The sequence below is a fragment of the Anastrepha obliqua genome, chromosome 5 (genome assembly GCF_027943255.1).
Source record: "Anastrepha obliqua isolate idAnaObli1 chromosome 5, idAnaObli1_1.0, whole genome shotgun sequence".
NCBI classification, from domain to species: Eukaryota; Metazoa; Arthropoda; class Insecta; order Diptera; family Tephritidae; genus Anastrepha; species Anastrepha obliqua.
In genome coordinates, this window is record NC_072896.1 from 47,679,771 (window position 1) to 47,698,063 (window position 18,293).

At 31.4% G+C, this 18,293-nt stretch overlaps 1 protein-coding gene across 4 annotated transcripts in view; it reads right to left on the reverse strand.

Moving 5' to 3' along the window:
- Positions 1-1,718: 1,718 nt before the first annotated feature.
- Positions 1,719-18,293, reverse strand: part of LOC129246808 (brain tumor protein) — a 51,713-nt gene continuing 35,138 nt past the window's right edge. For 3 of the 4 annotated variants that reach the window (XM_054885432.1, XM_054885430.1, XM_054885433.1), the window contains exons 2-3: positions 15,544-15,723; positions 11,804-15,470 (exon numbers count right to left, since the gene is read on the reverse strand). In XM_054885432.1, coding sequence (XP_054741407.1) covers positions 12,351-15,437 — 3,087 coding nt within the window. In that variant the 5' untranslated portion in view covers positions 15,438-15,470; positions 15,544-15,723 and the 3' untranslated portion in view covers positions 11,804-12,350. Of the gene's footprint in view, positions 4,490-11,803; positions 15,471-15,543; positions 15,724-18,293 lie in introns of those variants that run through there. The other variant, XM_054885434.1, reaches the window with a different exon arrangement.

An 18,293-nucleotide genomic window follows, 5' to 3' on the forward strand; every position in this document is an offset into this window, starting at 1 on the left:
TACCATAAGCAAGCTGCCAAAGCAACAGCCCATCTATAAAAATATCAAATGCCAAATCATATTTATGAAAGTTTAATATTCAAGATTTTATTTTTCACTCGCTCCTTCAAAGTGGAACATAGAAGAAGGTCCCGTGCGACGGTTAGAAGAACCGAAGCTAATATTCAAAGCTCCAATAAGAGAAGCGAAAAAACAAGGTTTTATAGTTTCATTGTAAAAAAAATCGATATACCGAAACATCTAGCTACTTTTTGTCGAAAATAGCATCTTAAGTCTTGCTAGGTTTTAGTAGTTACTTTTGAACATAAAAACAACTAGATTTTTTATGTTTTTTCTGCAAAGTTAAACCGAACTTTCTTTCTTTGGCGTAGCTAAATATTTTTTTGTTTTGACAAAGATGTGCATATATGTACAGTGAGCGTCAATAGAAAGTGTATACCACATATTGATAAGTTTTGACTATTTATTTATTTTGTAATTTCAATTACATTTTTATAAAAATATACTTCACACTGCAACGAAAACCACATAAAGCCAAGATTGTCATCTAATTTTCAAACCTCTTACTCAGAATTTTTAGAAAAATTTCGGGTTGCAATTTCATAGATCATTGAATTTCGGTATAACGGCAAGTATCAAAGGATTCAAAAATTGCGTTGATTTTTGACAATTTTTTCTTGTGACGGTGTTGGGTTTTTTCTTCCATATAAAAAAAATGAGGAGTAGGCGTTAAATAGAGAAAATACACAAGGCTGCGACCAAAAAAAATTCTCAAAAATCAGTGTAATTATGGATCTTCTTAAAACTTGCACTTTAATTGCAACAAAATGCAATGATCTATAAAACTGCATGCAAGAAATTTTACTATCATAAAGATTCAATGATCTATACAACTGCATACCCGAAATTTCTCTAAAAATTCGGAGGAAAAAGTTTGAATGTTTTTTTTTTAATTTTTTTTATTTTTTTCAGTTTTTGGAAAGTTTTGTTGAAAATTTACCGAATTTCTACACATTTTATACACAATTCAATACTTTACTTTATATGGTTTGGTTGTAGTATGAACTTTTATAAAAAACAAAAAAAAAAAAAAAAATAAAAATTGAAATTACAAAATAAATAAGTTATCAATACATGCACACTTTAGTTTGACGTTGACTCTATATTTTTTAATTTACATAGTTAGCTTCTGGTTACACCAGACGGTTCTCAATCTAACCAAAATCGGCATTCACGCATCATCATAAGTAGCGTAAGTCCACGCATTCTAACAAGGTAACCACACCACTATTGAATACTATGGAGTAGAGATCAAATAAAAAATAACTACAAAAATCAAAGTACAAAAAAGGGTAAACTAGTTTCAACCCATGGAATTATGACCCATGCATTCATACGTTAATTCAAGATATATTTTCCATTCGGTGAGAATTGTTTTCTCTAAAAAATGCATTATTTAAATTAAAACAAAAAAAAAATCATTTTAAAATTGTAATTAAAAACTTTTGTTTTACATTTATTTTTTGGTCGGTCATAATTCAATGAGTGGGTACTACAAAGCACTGTAGACATCAATAACACTGCACAAATCAAGAAAATAAATAAAAATGCAAATAGTTTTTTTTTTTCTGAACAAAAATTAAACTTTACTTTTACAAAAAATATACAGAAATAACAAAACAAACAGTTAATAAAAATAAAAATTAACTTTCATGGACAAATATAGATTGCATAAAAATACTTGATATAAAAACTTTGCTTATTAACACATTTCAATTTTTCATTGTAAATCATACTTGATGCTTTTTTAGTTTTAACATTGTAATTTTTTAAATGCAAATACAAATGCACAATAAAACATTATTAAGATAAACAATGTTTTACATTTATGTAGATATTTGAGAACACTTCAAAATAGGATACAACAAATATGATGGATAGTGAGTTAAACTTAGCAATAATACCCGAATGGTAATACAAATTATATTGAATATATGTAATATAGGGAAGGGAAGGGAAATGAAGCGAAGGGAAAGGAAGTAGGTATTAACGATTTATATCTTATATTTTAAACACAATCAGTGCATTACTGGCGAAAACATCATCATGCCTGTGAAAATTCTGTTTGTTCAGCAGAATTATCTCCTTATTTTTTTTTCTATTTTCACAAATACAATACATTATTTTATGCAGGAGTAGAAAAATATAATGCACTACTAATTTTAAGTTATAATTCTTTTTTGCCGGATTCTCATATCCTCCATGTTCTAATTATTTTGTTTTTAACAAAGCAATATTAAAATTGATTAATAATTTAAATTATACTTATATTTACTTCTTTTGCGTTAACATTTCGCATGCTGATCTGTTTCGCGATATAAATGAATTAATAAATAATTCTAAAGGTTAGAACAATTCATTTAAGTTTATAAACTAATAGGAGCGTTTCTATAAAAAAAATAACACAACTCATACATTTGTATGTATATAGAAGAGCTACAATGAAATTTTTCTTATTATGCCATATATAAATTATTTAACCCCAACAAAAATACCAGCGTAATTTACTTATTGTAAAACCACTAACTAAAGTTTAATAATAATATTAAATTCAATAGAGAAATTCGAAATAAAATAGGCAACGATATTTGAGAATTTTGGATAAACAGCATCAGCGGAGGGCCGTGAACCGGACACACCGGCGGCGTTACACATAATGGTGATTTACAATAATTAATAATCATAATAAAAAACAACTATATTTGTAAATCTGTAAGCAAGTATGTACTTAGTGCGTATGTATGTACTTATTTACGTTGTATATGTACGTACAAGCTTAGAAACGGATAGTGCTATATGGTTTTGTTTTTATCATCTAATCATTACAAATTTTAATTTCATTACATTACTATTCACACATGCTACTATTTAAATACCAAGAGAGCTGTTTTAGTATTTTATGTAATAATAATAATAATTCTGGGTCTTTTAGGAGAACTTTTACAAAACAAGACTTCAATAACATGGGAGAAGATGAAACCTACAGACATATATTATTGGAAGGTAGGTCCAATATAATCCAATTGCAAAAAAAAATATGTTTAAAGTACGGACTGGTAAAATTGACAAGACAATGCGATATATTTGATAGATTGGAACGCAAATTTTGTGAAGAAAAAGTTACAACTTCAAGAGATAGAAGTTAAATTATATGGATGCTAGAACCAGTACTTGTTTTTACCACATTCATCCCGAATTCCATGATGTATTCAAGTTTAGAAAGGAAGACGATTTTCCACGGCGTGGAAAAGTACTTGCTTTTCTTATATTAAGATTGAATTTAATGAGATCATTGGAGATTCAAGATTCAGATATCCCTCATGAATGTGATTAAGGGAAGGAAGTATTTAAAGGTACAAAGTTCAATAAATCAATGGAATAATGATCATAGCACAAAAAAACAAATAGTACCGACACGACTTGCAACCCGAATGTGTCGTCGTGTTCGGTATACGGGCGGGAGAGTAGCGTGGAATAATAATAATAATAGCTCATAATAAGGTGTCGAACAATAGGGCAGTCAATCAATTCATTAGTGTTTACTTTCGTATATTTCCCATCTATTGTTAATGGTATTTTTCCAACGCATTTTTGTAGTATTCGATATTTTTATAAATCGAAAAATGTATGTAGGTATGTATGTATATATGTATATGTTTTAGGTAGTTTATCGGCAATCTCACCTAAAACTATTAGTAGAAACATAGGCATTTATGAGTCTATTGGTCGGTATTTCCATATTTCTTTTTATATGTATATACTTATGAAGTAATGATATATATAAAAGCCAACAATTACATTTAAACATTTTAGGTTTTACGTTCACTCTATTGATTTCTTTTCTCAATATTTACTTATAAGCTACAAGAGTAAACATCAATCTTACAAATGCATACAAAAATATTAATATTTTTTTTTTTAATTTTTTATTTTTTTATTTTTATTTTATAAACTCTTTATTCGTTTCGGCAGGAGAAATATAAAAAGCCAACTTTTGCTAGATAGCATAAAAATAATTGCGCGACCATAAAATTGGTAGATACATACATTTTAATAATAATAAAAAAACAATTACATTCTAAACCGTTGTATTAGAAAACATCGCAGCGAAACATTGGAGTTACACACACACACACCTGCACTTACAACGTTTAAATTTTGGATTTGCAGTGGATAAGTAAGTGTGCCGAAATGCGGGTGTGTAATTTTAAATTTCAAGATTTTGGTTTTAAAAATTCCCTAAATGAGTCACTCTTCATAAGTTCTTAAAAAACTTGTTTCGCTTTAAGTGTTTTTTGTTTTTGTTTTTTAATTTCTTCCCCTTTTTAATTTTACTTCACTCGACGCTGTTTTATATTTTTCATATTTCGTTAAGTTTGTCTTGTATTTCCTTTTATATATTTAATGTAGAACAGTCTAAATGTTACAACTGTAAAAAAATAAAATAAAAAGTAAAACAAAAAAATTAAGCAATATTTGTTAATAGGAAACAAAAAACAATTACAATAAGTGTATATATAAATTACTGCGGAGTATTATTTGCTTTTCTTAAGTAACAATTAAAATTTTTAAAGTAACTCAAAACATACATATATTTACATACAAGAATATGTATGTATGTACGCTATATGATTATGCAAAATACAGACTTCCAAATAGGTAAATTAATTGTGTGATCAATTTTACGCTATCGCAGTCACGTTTAAATTTCAGCAACTAAAAACTAGAATCAAAACAGTGAAAGGTAATCGTCGTAATATCAATCCTTAATTAAGCGGTACAAAATGCAAAATAAAAAACAATTAACTAAGCGTTTAAAAATTAAATTCAAATGATAAAAAACCAAATTCGCGTTAAATTCGATTAACATTTAACTCAAGCATACAAATAGATTTTATATGTATCTTTGTATATGTATATGTAGTTATGTAGTTACGAACATTTCAGAACTTTCATTCGATAAAGTACAAAAGGGTTATGTAAAGGATTGCAATATTTGTATGTATGTATGCTTGTGTATATAGTTATGTAAAACACTACTTTTTTAGAAGCATCACTCTCATTATACATATTTATAATATAAATGTGCATGCAAAAATGTTTGCACGTAAAAATATACGTAAACATGTGTGGGTGTAAGAATGTACATATGTATACATATAAATATATATATATATATGTATATGTATATATAATATATATATGTATATATACAGATATATATGTATTCTAATTTTTAATGCATATAGAACAACTATATGTATGTATGCAAGTATTCTATACTATATTTTAAGATATTACAAATAACATTTAAACTCACATACGACGACCTAATCGTTGGATTGTATGTATGTATGTATATGTATACGAATGTTTATAAAATCAGTCATATAGTAAAATATTCGTATCCATTGAACATTTATATATATATTATATATATATATATATATATGTATATATGTATATATTCTATGGATCTACTTATTACTGCAGTAGAAATAGTTTCAATAGTTAGTTATAATAAAAAATTAAAAAAAAAACAAATAAAACTAAATTAATCAATTACAATCTAATATTCAAGAATTTCCATTGCATATTTATATATATATAAACCTAAATATGCATATGTGACAATTGGTATATGTTATGCATGCTGCTAATATGTATGTATATGCTACGTAATCTATGCGCATACATGTACATAGTCTTGGCTTAATATATTACGTGTAGCAGAACGGATTTTATATTCCCACTTTCCATCCGCTACTATATACTATGTAGTACATATTAATGGAATATGACCACTCAACTTCTAGAAAAACCAAAACAAAAAACATATTCTACTTACTAAAATAACTACAAGCTGATGTGCGCAGCAATACATTCAAAATTGATTATCAACCCTTTCAAACATTTTTTTTTACTCAAATTGCAGGCTAACAAAAGAAAACAATGATATTTTAAAGTAACGTCAAACTACTTTATACTTAATAACCATATAAATCGGATGTTAATTGCACACATGCAAAAATGTGGGCGCAAAATATGTACAGGGTGAGCCACACTAGCCGTGCGCATGCCTAATACTTCACCATTGACAAGTTTTGACATCAACACAGTTTGCTAAAATTCAACTAAAGGTCGGTTGCGGTCGGTTCTACGTAACGGATTTATATACGGAAAAGGACTGTCACTCTAGCAGCATTCCTCAAACACTTATAGAGAATGTTTGTGCTGTCACAACAATAACAGCCACACTCTAACTCGATTTTTCACAAAGTCCTTCTTCCCTGATCATTTGATATGAAATATGCTTAATTTTGAGTAATGCCTATGAATATTTTACTGGGGTGAACCCGGAAAATGAAAGTTATAGGCAGACGCTCACAGCAGTACCTAAGACCAACATCTAACCGTTTCCACAACAATCGGTTCTACGTTACCGAAACGATCGGGATTTATATCCGGCCAATGACTGTCACTCCAGCCGCATTCCCCGTATGCAAGTATGGGTAATGTTTATGCTGCTACAACAACAACAACCAACATTTTACAGTAAATAGCTGGTATATCAATCTAAACATGGCGAAATGAATATATTAAAAAAATATTTGATGATAAATTCATTGAATAGGCATGAATGTGTATTTTCCCCATTGATGCGCTTTTCTAGTATAGCACACCCTGTAAGCAGTATTTGGCGTAACAGCGATTATACAGCTAAAGTATTCATATAAATTATAAGTTATAGACCTTAATATATTAAAATACATTTACATATCTGTGGATTTTTGACAAAGCAACCTAATTTCATAGCTATGACAATTAGAACATGTACTATAGTATTTCAAGAAACTTTAGTAATCACGTCGAAATTGGGTGTTGCCACATGTATGTATGTATTTGCCAAAAGTCCAAAGATATGTAGGCATAAAATGAATTTTTAAGTTGTATAAGGTGTCGCGAATTATAGAAATTCCGCAGCAAAGCATGCTAGTAATAGTATAATTTTGTATTCTTTTATAAATTAATAACCGTCTTAATCTTCTTCTTCCTTGCCATTCTGCACGTTTAATGTACTAATAAACTTTAACACCAGTTCGCTGCTGACTACCTAGTTTTTACGTTGATATATTTAAGTTGTATTTGAATTTTTTCTTCTTCTTCTTCAACGTTGATATTATTAGTTGGCTTTTGTATGCCCAGCGCACAACAAATGAGATCAATATTTTCAACATTTACATTTCTATAATATTATATAAACGCTTGGTGGAGGGAACGATCGGATAATATGCGCATCACTGAATAAACTTTTGAAAATAATTAATAAAAAATAAAAAAAAACAAAAACAATAAACAACCTTCCAACAAACAAACAAACGTTTCATAGTAGTATCCAAAAAATTATGTCAAAAAATGTATAAAAGACATATTTTACTTTTCCTTTTCTTCGCACACTTTTTGGTACTAATCTAAACAATTGTCGTCTTACCACCACTATAATGTCTGCATATTTTGGAATCAACGTGTTTTTTTTTTTTGGTTATGAGTTTAGTAGCATATTAACAACCAACGTTGCTTTTTTAATTCTTTACTTTTGCTTATTTATATCAGTGTTTTTTTCTTGCTACATTTTTGTGTAGCTTAAGTTAGTATTTCATTTTGGAGTTTTAATAACATTTATCAAAAATATAAACACTACTTACAGAATTTCGAACTGGTTTTGTTTTTTTTTTTTTTTTTGGTTTTGTAATAATCAATCTTATGTTCTTTTGCCGCTTTTTCAGTTTTTAGTGTTAATAATAATTTGTGCCTTTTGTCCGTACTATTTTTTGTATTTTTAAACATTCCATTATTTTAAAAACCTTCTATAACTGGTAATTTAATAAACAACAGTTCAATAAGTATAATTCGAGTTAGATAAATGTATGTAGTAATAAGTCAGTTTGCAGCAGTGTTGATTGATTCCAAACATTTAAATAAGATTTTTGCATAATTTTGTCACATTTGTATATTCCTTCGGAATTTGCTGTTATTCTCTCATATAATAGTAATGTATTTTTCTGTGCTTGGCCAAATTTCAAAAACATTTTATTTTAATAAAATCTTTCATTATATGTATTTCGTAGTTGTCAGTTACACATACAAAATACACCGTTAATTGGCATAATACCAATAACCATAACAATACAAAAATTTAATAATATGCATAAATATGTGAGCATACAAAAGTGGTTGGGTAGTGTTGCAGTGGATGCTAAACTTTTAATTCTTTTTCTATTCATAACAGTATTCTATAGCTTTTTGTTTCGCTGTTCATTTTATTTATTTATTTTTTTTTATTACAAAGAAAATCATTCGTAAACACAGCATATACAAGTATTTTTTTTTGTGTTGGCGATATTGCGTATTGCTTGTTAGATGACACACATGCACTATGTATATAATCATGATTAAAAGTACGAATCGGTAGTGTAAAAAGAGTTTTCAACACTTGTATGGTTTGAGATTCTTAAAAGCATTACGTCGTAGTTGTTTTTTATAAATACTTTTTTTTATGAATATTTTTTTTATTGTTTCTTTTGCTGAATTTTGCGACCAATTTGTTATATGTGAAATATTTTAACTGTAAGATGGTCCTTAGCATTTTTCAACTATTTTAACAACGTTGCTTCTTTTTATATGTAACATTGAATAAATGATCTGGTTGATAAGTTTAAGAGGATTGTAAAGACTATTAAATCAAAAGGATGTTAGGAAAAATTTACAAATTCCCTACGGTTGCAACTCGAAATCGATGCGACGACTACTAAGACCATTATTATTAAAAAATTAGAAAATTTTAAAGTTTTGCTTCTATCAACCATTGCTAGGTTAGGTTAGGTATATCTGGCTGATCTAAATAGATCTCACAGCGACCACAAGGGTCCGTAGTGTTACCAGTGATGTTGGAGTCGTATTAATCAGCCATTGTTAGTTATTTACAAAAATTGCGAATGGGAGTTCCCATAAAAATTTCTTAAAAATTTGCAATTAAAAAGTAAAAGTGGAAATTTGCCTTTATGACTTAACGTGGATATTTTATAAGAATCGATATTTAAATTTTTATTTCTTGGAAAAAATTGTTTGCCTTCGATATGCGCAAGTTAAGTGATTTTATTTTTATATAACTAATTTTACGGTATGTCTGAAAAAAACTGAAAATGCAACATTGTGAAAAATGCTAGATTATTCCCGCTTAATTGAGTACAAACGTATTTCTTCTTCCAACAACCAAATGCATTCAAAGAAAATGAAACTAAAGATTTGTTATCAAGAGAAATCAATTTTCATATTTTTTTACACACTAAAAATGTGTTAACAAATTTTGTGCAAAATCAAGCGTGTACTAATTTATGAAACAACTATTTTAGTTGAAAACAAATTTTTTTTTTGTTCTTTTTTCAATTTATAATTGAACTGTGCGGTTTTGAAATATAAAAAAAAATTAAATTTAAAACCCATAACATTTCGAAAGGTGCCCAACTATGTAATGTGCTGAAAAATTATAAAAAAACACAAAGTGCAACATTCAAGAAAATTACTAAGAAATGCAAAACCATATTTTAAATATTTGCGAGGAGTTAGATAAAACATTTTCTTTTTCATCGGCACTCTCAAAACGTGAAATAAATAAAAAATCCTAAAACACATAACATTTCGTATATAAAACTGTGTTAGCGAAAGAGATACGTTTCACCAAAATCAGATGAGAAGCTAGGAATTTTGTTTACAATATTTGTGAATACGACTACATTCAGCTTAAAAACATTTTAAGTTATAAAAACAAAACAAAAAAAACCAAAAGCAGCCATACTGAACAAATTTAATTGAAAATAATTTGAAGTCAAATCCACAATTCTGGCTGAAATATTTTTTTTTTTCCAAATAAATCCAAAGTGTGCAGTGCGTGCATACAGCCGAACTACTCATTTATTTTTAACGCATACCACATGGTAATATGCTATAAGTTAGAAAAATTGACTAAAATTGACAATAACAACAGAGTTTATGTGTTTTGCATAAACAATTCAACTGAAATGCGGTTTTAATACAAATGCAACATTTTCCTGGTGTATGCAAACTGGCGTTTTACTTATAAAGGAAATTTGAAAATTAAAAAACAAAAATGTGGTCACAATTTCTTAACATTTTGCTATAAGACTTTTTTGTACATTTCAAAAAAAAAAAAACAAAAAAAAAACAATATCGATAAAAAAAAGCTGCCTTCATATTTTTACTCTAAATATTTCATGCAAAAATTATATATAATATTATTTGCAAAACGTACAAAAAAAACTAGAGCCTGGCTATAGAAGGTTGGTATGTTCAAAATCATATTCGCATTCAGCAACTTTTTTCCTAACATAAATTTACTTTCATTCTAGAGGACACCAGTCTGTAAGTATATGTAATTACCATTTTGCAAATGGAAGAAGCGCGCAGTTGGGATCCGGAGTACTAGAATTGTCAACAGCAGCAGTCAACGAAAGCCAAAATTCGCTTTTCAGCTAAAATTAATACATGCATGTATGTATGATAGTGTGTGCGTACACATTACTGAAACATATGTACCTCTCAATCACACATACATATAGACGAACAGCAAACGATTTAGCATTTCAGGAATATTTGGCCACTAATAACTTTGCATAAAAGTACTACATACAAATGTCTACGTACAAACGAATGTGTAAATATATATATACATTTATATACGCAGCATTAAATTCGCATCTTTTTTCAAGCTTTTTTTATGAGTCTACATTTTAATTTAAATTCTGCAATTAATATTTGTTCAATATCGATAATTTAGTGCACACATATGTATGTAAGTGTATTGCAATTCATATCTGTAACTGCATTTGGTATGTATGTATATACTATATGTATTTTGATTCAACAAAACTTTGTCGCCCATTGTCGGATGTTAAGTGAACGAGCCTACTATCATACTTTCCTACAAAGATTTAACAACAGCAAATATTTTGTTCAAAAGCACTAAACTTATGCCATAATAACATAATTGTTTTCCCGATTCCTTTCTGTATACTAATACATACATACGTTTTATGAAAACTTCTATACATTTACTATATATTTGGGTTGCATATATGCATGTACATAAATCATGAAGTGTGTTGTCCAATTTCGATGCAAAATTTGCAAAAACAAAAATAAACAAATAAGACGACTAAATTCATACAATGCATATTTTTTTCAATCAATGCTTCTTTGTTTTCTAAATAAATAAAATGACTACTGAGAAATTTACAAACTATTCGCTATATTATCTTCAAGTCTTATATGATTGCCAAAATGTATGTGTTTTTCGTTTGTTTTAATATTATTATTATTTTTTTTTTTAACTTTTTTAGCTTCATTGCGTTTAAATAAACGTTATTTTCTCTCTTATCCAATCTAACTTTCCGTTCTCAAAAATTTATTTATCAACATTTTATCAAAACATTTTATAGTGCAGAACTTTTTCATGTTATACACATTTTATTAATTATTCTTTAGTTATACTCGTACACCGAATTGTTCAGTTCAAGTAATAAAACCAAAATTGTATGTAAAAAAAAAACATAAAAATGTCTAAGTTAAAAAAACAACTATTATTTCTTAATATTGTGCTCGAAACAAAATTTCTATGATTTACATACACCATTATCATTAAAAAAAAAAAAAAACAAATAAAAAAAACAAGTCAGTTTGTATAAATTATAAAAGAAATAAAATAAGAACCAGGAAATGGTATAAATATAACAAATAATTATTTAGTAGGTAATAAGATAACCATTAACTTTGTCTCTGTATTTTTAAATTAAGTTTTGCTAATTTAATTCTAATATTTATTTTATATATTAAACTCAATAAATTTAAGCAGTAATAGTAAAACCCTTACAACTTCTACATATGGTCATTGAAGCAGTGTGTACCAGCAATGTGTTTTTTGCGGTAGCTTGCTTACGAAGTATAAAAAATATTTAGCAGGACAATTGGGTACAACAAACATATGTACACTCTCTAAGTACATACAATGCATAATTCTGTATCAGTGTTACAAATATGTACGTATTCAGTCGTAGTGGCCAACGAGCAACGACCGCATACACTTAACATTTATTTAATGTTCAATTTACTGGCAATTAACGATTACTGTTTCGGTGCTGCTTTTCAGTGTTTGCCTCTGGATTTTTTTCATTTGTTACATCCACATATTTTCTCTTTTGTTTGCTATTCCACACTTACATTACAATTGGTGGGACCTGCACATACCTGTAGATGTATAGACGGTAATCTTTGCTAGCCAACACCACACTGCCGTCGTCCATGAGCGCCACATCAAAGCATTGTGCATGCTTCACCTTCGATTCCAATGCGCTAACCAACTGCCCTTCCTGTGTGAAGATCGTCAAATTAAAGTTGTTGTGATTGTCAGCTATTAAGATTTCGCCATTCGCATTAATGCCCACGCCGATTGGATAGTTGGTAACGCCTTCGCCGCCAATCTGCCGCAAATACTGACCTTCATAGTTGAAAACTTTAACGCAATGTGCACGATTATCGCTTATGAATATCTCTTGCTTGTCATTCACCACAACACCATTCGGAAACTCTAAATGCTTGCTGCAGCCAAACTTGTGAATTACATTTCCATTCTGATCGAATATAATTACGCGCATCACTTTACATTCAACGACTATAATGCGGCCTTTGTTGTCAACAGTTACGCCACGTGGATGCTGCAGTATATTAGCACCGAACTTGCGTACAAATTGTCCGTACTGATTATAGATTTGAATTTGATGGGTTGGCGATCGTTCAGTGACAATTATATCGCCAGAGTTACGCACTACAGCGACACGATTAGGGTATAATAATTGAGAGTCGCGTTTACCACATTCACCAAATTGGAATTTAAATCTGCCCTCCTTATCAAAAATTTGTATGCGATGGTTGTTTGTGTCTGCAACAATTATGTCATTTTGAGCATTTACTGCTACGCCACTGGGTTCGGTAAACTGACCCTCCATGACGCCGAATTCGCCAAACTTACAGTGATAAATCATTTTTTGGCGTTTGATTTGTGACTTAGGTGGATAGGTGGAGGTAGAGAGCAGTTTTGAAGTCATATCGATTAGTGAGTCGGATGATGCGTTAGTACCTTGTACACTGAGTGTACTAAGTGCGCTGCCGGCTGTAGCAGAGCCCACATTGCTTGTCAAGGAGTTGAGAAGGTGTGCACTTGAAAAATGATCTGACGACGAGAAAAGATTGTCGCTGCCACCGTTGCTCCATTTTTCATAAGGATTAACACTAACATAAGATCCGATGACGCCGTTGACACCAGTTGAATGGTTATGGTATCGTTTAGCCATCAACTCCTCAAAAGTTGTATTGTTATTGGCGTTGACGGCGCCGCCATTACCAATCATATTATGATTACCGCTACGTCCAAGCATGCCACCTACAACATTGACACCACCAACCACGACACTGTTGTATGTGTTTTCAAGCAAACTGGCCGACAAACCCAAGCTAAGTGGCAAATGATTTGAACCAACACCACTAAGACCGCTGTTGTTGCTATTACTATTGGATGAGCTTTGAGTTGGTCTGGCAATAGGAGGCTGCTTCACAACTTGACCACTCATTGTGACAGCACCAACTGATTCAGAATTGCCTGGTCTAATGTAACCAAAAGTGTTGCGCACACCGGCTTGTATGGATTGGTAATTTGAGATAAATTCTAATTCGAGTGGCGATTGCATATCCATTAATGCTGTTTGCAATTGCTGTTCGAACATTTTTCTCATCATTAAAACGTCGGCAACGCTGTGTGTTTTCGGTGAACGTTCCACACTATCGCACATGTGCATAGCTTTCTCGATGAGTTCCTTAGAGCGTTGCAACGAAACACTGCTCGAAGCAACTTTACTATTATATAAGCTCTCTAGTTCCTTCAATACCTCCTGTTTACGTTCATCGAGCATCGAACAGAAAAATTGATAAGTCTCATTGACCTCATTGTGTGCCTTCTGGTACTGCATTTTTATTTTACTTGAATTATTATCCGAATTACTACTGACAAGTGATACAATTTCGGCAATCTTACCCCGCAGTTCGCTCAAAACTGTTTGCAACACCGATTCGGACGTAGTTTGTTGTTGAGGATTGAACGAGGAAGGTGATGCTGACGAATTTGAGGGACAAATTGTCGATAGTTGATGCTCTTGTAGAAGCTCCGTCTCATGCAAGCCAGCGGGGTGTTCTTGCAGTGCACATTCATTACAAATAACCTTGCCACATGTGCGGCAATTATATTTCAGTGGTTCATTTTTATGTCGGCGACAAAAGGATGTGGAACGTAGTTGTGGCATCAGATTGCCAAATAGATCATCGCTACCACAAAGGGTACTACTATTGCTGCTATTCTCCAGATGCTCGCCATTGTCACCACCCAATAGAGATGCGCTACTTGTAGCCACGACATGCGAATTTAATACCATTTTAGAGAGCTGTGAAAATGATTTAGATATTTGTTGTTGTTGTTGTAGCTGCTGTTGTTGTTGTTGTTGTTGTTGTAACATCATAGTAAGAGAACTAGATAATTTTATGTCGGCTGTGACCAGATTGCAGGACGTAGGGACAGTTAGATTTGTAGAAGTGGACGATGATGTTGGAGTAGTTGATGCGGTGGTAACATTATTTGTAGTTGTATCGAAGCCTTTAATAAGTGAAACATTATGACCATTAAAACAGTGCATAAACTGATGAGCTGTAACGCAATTGGCGCAAAGATAACTTATGCATTCATAACATCTCGCCACAGCATCCGATTGTTTGCTCTTGCAAGCGGTGCAACGCGGCACGGCGCCGCCATTAGCTGTAGATACGCTTACGATACTACTGGTCGAAAGTAAATTCTTGCATGGGCTTCCTTTCCCATTCAAATTGCTGCCGATAACACCAGGGCCATTACTACTGTTGTTACATCCAACAACACCACCAGGCCCCCCTCCTCCACCACCACCGTTACCAATATTATTGCAACTTTTATTACTATTGGCGCTGCTTGTACTACCACAACCACTTAAACCACTACTAGACGATGATGATGATGATGATACTGAAGCAGATATAGGATGATGTTGATTGCTTCCCGATCCTGTACTTGTAAATTCGTCACAAATAGCTGAGTCACTGACGGGTGGCGAAGAGCCGCTCAATGTAAGCGGAGAGTCTGATAAATATCCTGTGTGTTCGCCGTAAGATTCTATAGAATTAGAGCCACGAATGGAGTCCAATGAGGGAGTGGGAGAAGTGGCCATTTTAGCAGGATAGCTAATTGACCAATATTGCTTCTAAAAAAAGTAATCAGAAAGAGTAAAATGAAAGCACCACTTGAATTACAAAACTTATATGAAATTTCATTACTTTTAATCCTTGTAAATGAATTTTATCTGCTTGCGTATGACCAAATAACTTCTAGCTTACAATATTTGTATGTAAATATAGCGTGATAGCCTTTCCGTATATATTTACACAGTTATTGCGTTTAATCAAGGTTCAATTTATTTTCCACTTTAGTAAAAATGTAGTCATCATTTTTAAAAACTGTAAATAAAGAATAAAAAGGATTTTATTATAAAGGTAATAAAAAAAACTGATTTATTAAAATTAATTTGTTGCAAAAAATTTGCAAATATTTATTAAAAACTTTTAATACATTCCACACGTAAAACCAATAGACAATAATTTGTAGTAGTGCCGCCAATGGCCCGGACAAAGCTAGTCGCGAACGAGTTGAACTACCTGTGTGTGATGTATCAAAGAGTACACATGCACTTACAGAAACTCAAAATATACTCTGCCAGTAGCAAGCAACACAAACGTTATATAGGTACTGTTAGACAAATTTTAGCTATTAATTTTTATAACCTTTCCGACATTTTTAAACGGGATGGCATTGCAATGAATGCAACTATACAATGGAACAAACAGGATTGCTTGCCTTCCTTGAAAAAGGCAAACTACCCGACGCAGAACACACACCAATACAGTTTGCAATACAAAAATAAGTGTTAATGACGAGAGCAATACAGACGACAGCTGCGACGAGTATAAACGACGGTACACTCACTCACGCAACTTCCCTTGCAGATGTAGACGGCCAGATCAGGGTTGCCAGTGTTTGCATGTATTCACAAATAAAACATCAACAATTATATAAACAGTCTCCCCTAAGGGGGGCGCCTTAAAAATAGAAGAAGCAACACTTTATATGAGGCAAAATCGAGGTCTACTACAATTTACCTTTACTGTATGATTTTATTTTATCCGTCAATTCTAATCTATAAATTTTGTTTCTGTAAAATGTAATGGTAAATTTGAAAAATTGTAAGCAAATCTGTAAATTGAGCTTCGCTGCTAGCTAATTTACTTTGAAGACTCAAAGCAAAACAGTCTCCCCAGGTGTAACTGCCTAAAAATATGCCTCACTTTCTTAAATCAAGTTTTCATGTTTAAATTATACAACTTATAGAGGAGGCGCGTTCTTTTTTACACAAAAGTAAGTTGAAACTTTAAAACTTTTTTTAAAAAGCTCAAAAATCACCTTTCTTTTAAATGAAAACAAATTTCCAACTTTGACTTTTACATTTTAAACTTTTTTTATTTGAAAATCAAATTAATACTGAATTTACTTATAGCAATAAAACTTAATATATCCTTCAACATACAGCTGAAGTAGAAAGATGCCTCGGCTTGAAAACATCATGAAAAAGAAGCAATTATCCAAAATTCACTGAAATCCAAGTTATGCGAAGAAAAATACATACTCCGATTTTATAACAAAAGAAATTTCCACAAAAATAATTAGCTGTAATTAGTTTACAACGAAGCAAATTTAACTCATATTTATTTGTGCGTACAGAGAGGTTCATAAAGTGGCTTCTTTTTAAAATTAAAACAAATGAACAAAAATCATTTTTTCGGATATTTCTAGTTTATTCGAAAGAACAAACATTCAAATTACAGAAGACATGTAGCAGCCTCGGCTGGCTTAGCTGTAGCGCATTCTGTTAAAACAATTTTCCAAAACATTGGTGACGGTTGCTAACTCTATCACACGAATTGCTTGTACGAAATTCGTCTTAAGGACCTGAATCGTTAGTGGACTGTTCGCATATCTTTTCTTCACGGCCCGTCAAAAAAAGTCTCACGGTGCCAAATCGCTCCAATCGGTGTCAATAAGCTCCGAGGTGGCCAAATGATATCGCCGAGACGGCTAATAACACGATTACTAAACATGACACGCAAACGCGAGCGCACTCTCTGAGGACACATTGGCTTCTCGACGATTACGTGCGAGCTACCCGATTACCAAACGCGTCAATTTTGTTTGCTAAAAACTCTGTTAGCCGGTACTTTGAGAAAATTTTACATAACTTAGGCCAACCTGCTATGCCAGCAACACAACGCGTGTTAGCAAAAAAATTAACTTAACTTGGAAAACATAGAGAAGTGTAGGTTTTAGATTCCTCAAATAAATTTCTAAGTGCAAAAAAAGCCGTGAGCGAATTATGAATGATATCACCCCAAATACACCATATAAAATTTTCATACAAATGTAAAATATATGAAGCAAACAAATAATTACACAAAATATTGCAAATATGCACAGTGAAAAATATCGCTGGCGCAATCGTTATGATGTGCTGAGATTACTGAGATCACCGCTAAGTTTCTATAAAAACTAAGTAAAATTCAAGTCAGGTTAAGAGTGCTCCTACAAAGCCGTCGAGATGAAAATATGAGTTTGTCCTGATGGTTAAAATGGAAAATGAAAGAAGTTGAAGTTGAGGTTGATCAAAAATTATTCCCCTAAAGTGCATCAGCAGCACTCATGATTTTTATTTTAACATTGATGGCAATATTCAAATCTACCCTAAGTGCAATTTCACGGATCTACTCGTCGCTCAGTTATATGCATGTACTTGTATGAGTAACAGCAACCAGCGAGTACGCGCACCCTTAACGATTGTGTCTATTCGTTTCATTCCGCCTCCACATCTCTCGCTCTCTCATGATGTTTTTTTTTTGGTAAAAATCAATATATATTCTCAAATTCAACACAGATAGGACCGCTGCTACAACCAAAAGAAATAATGCAATGCAAAAAATGT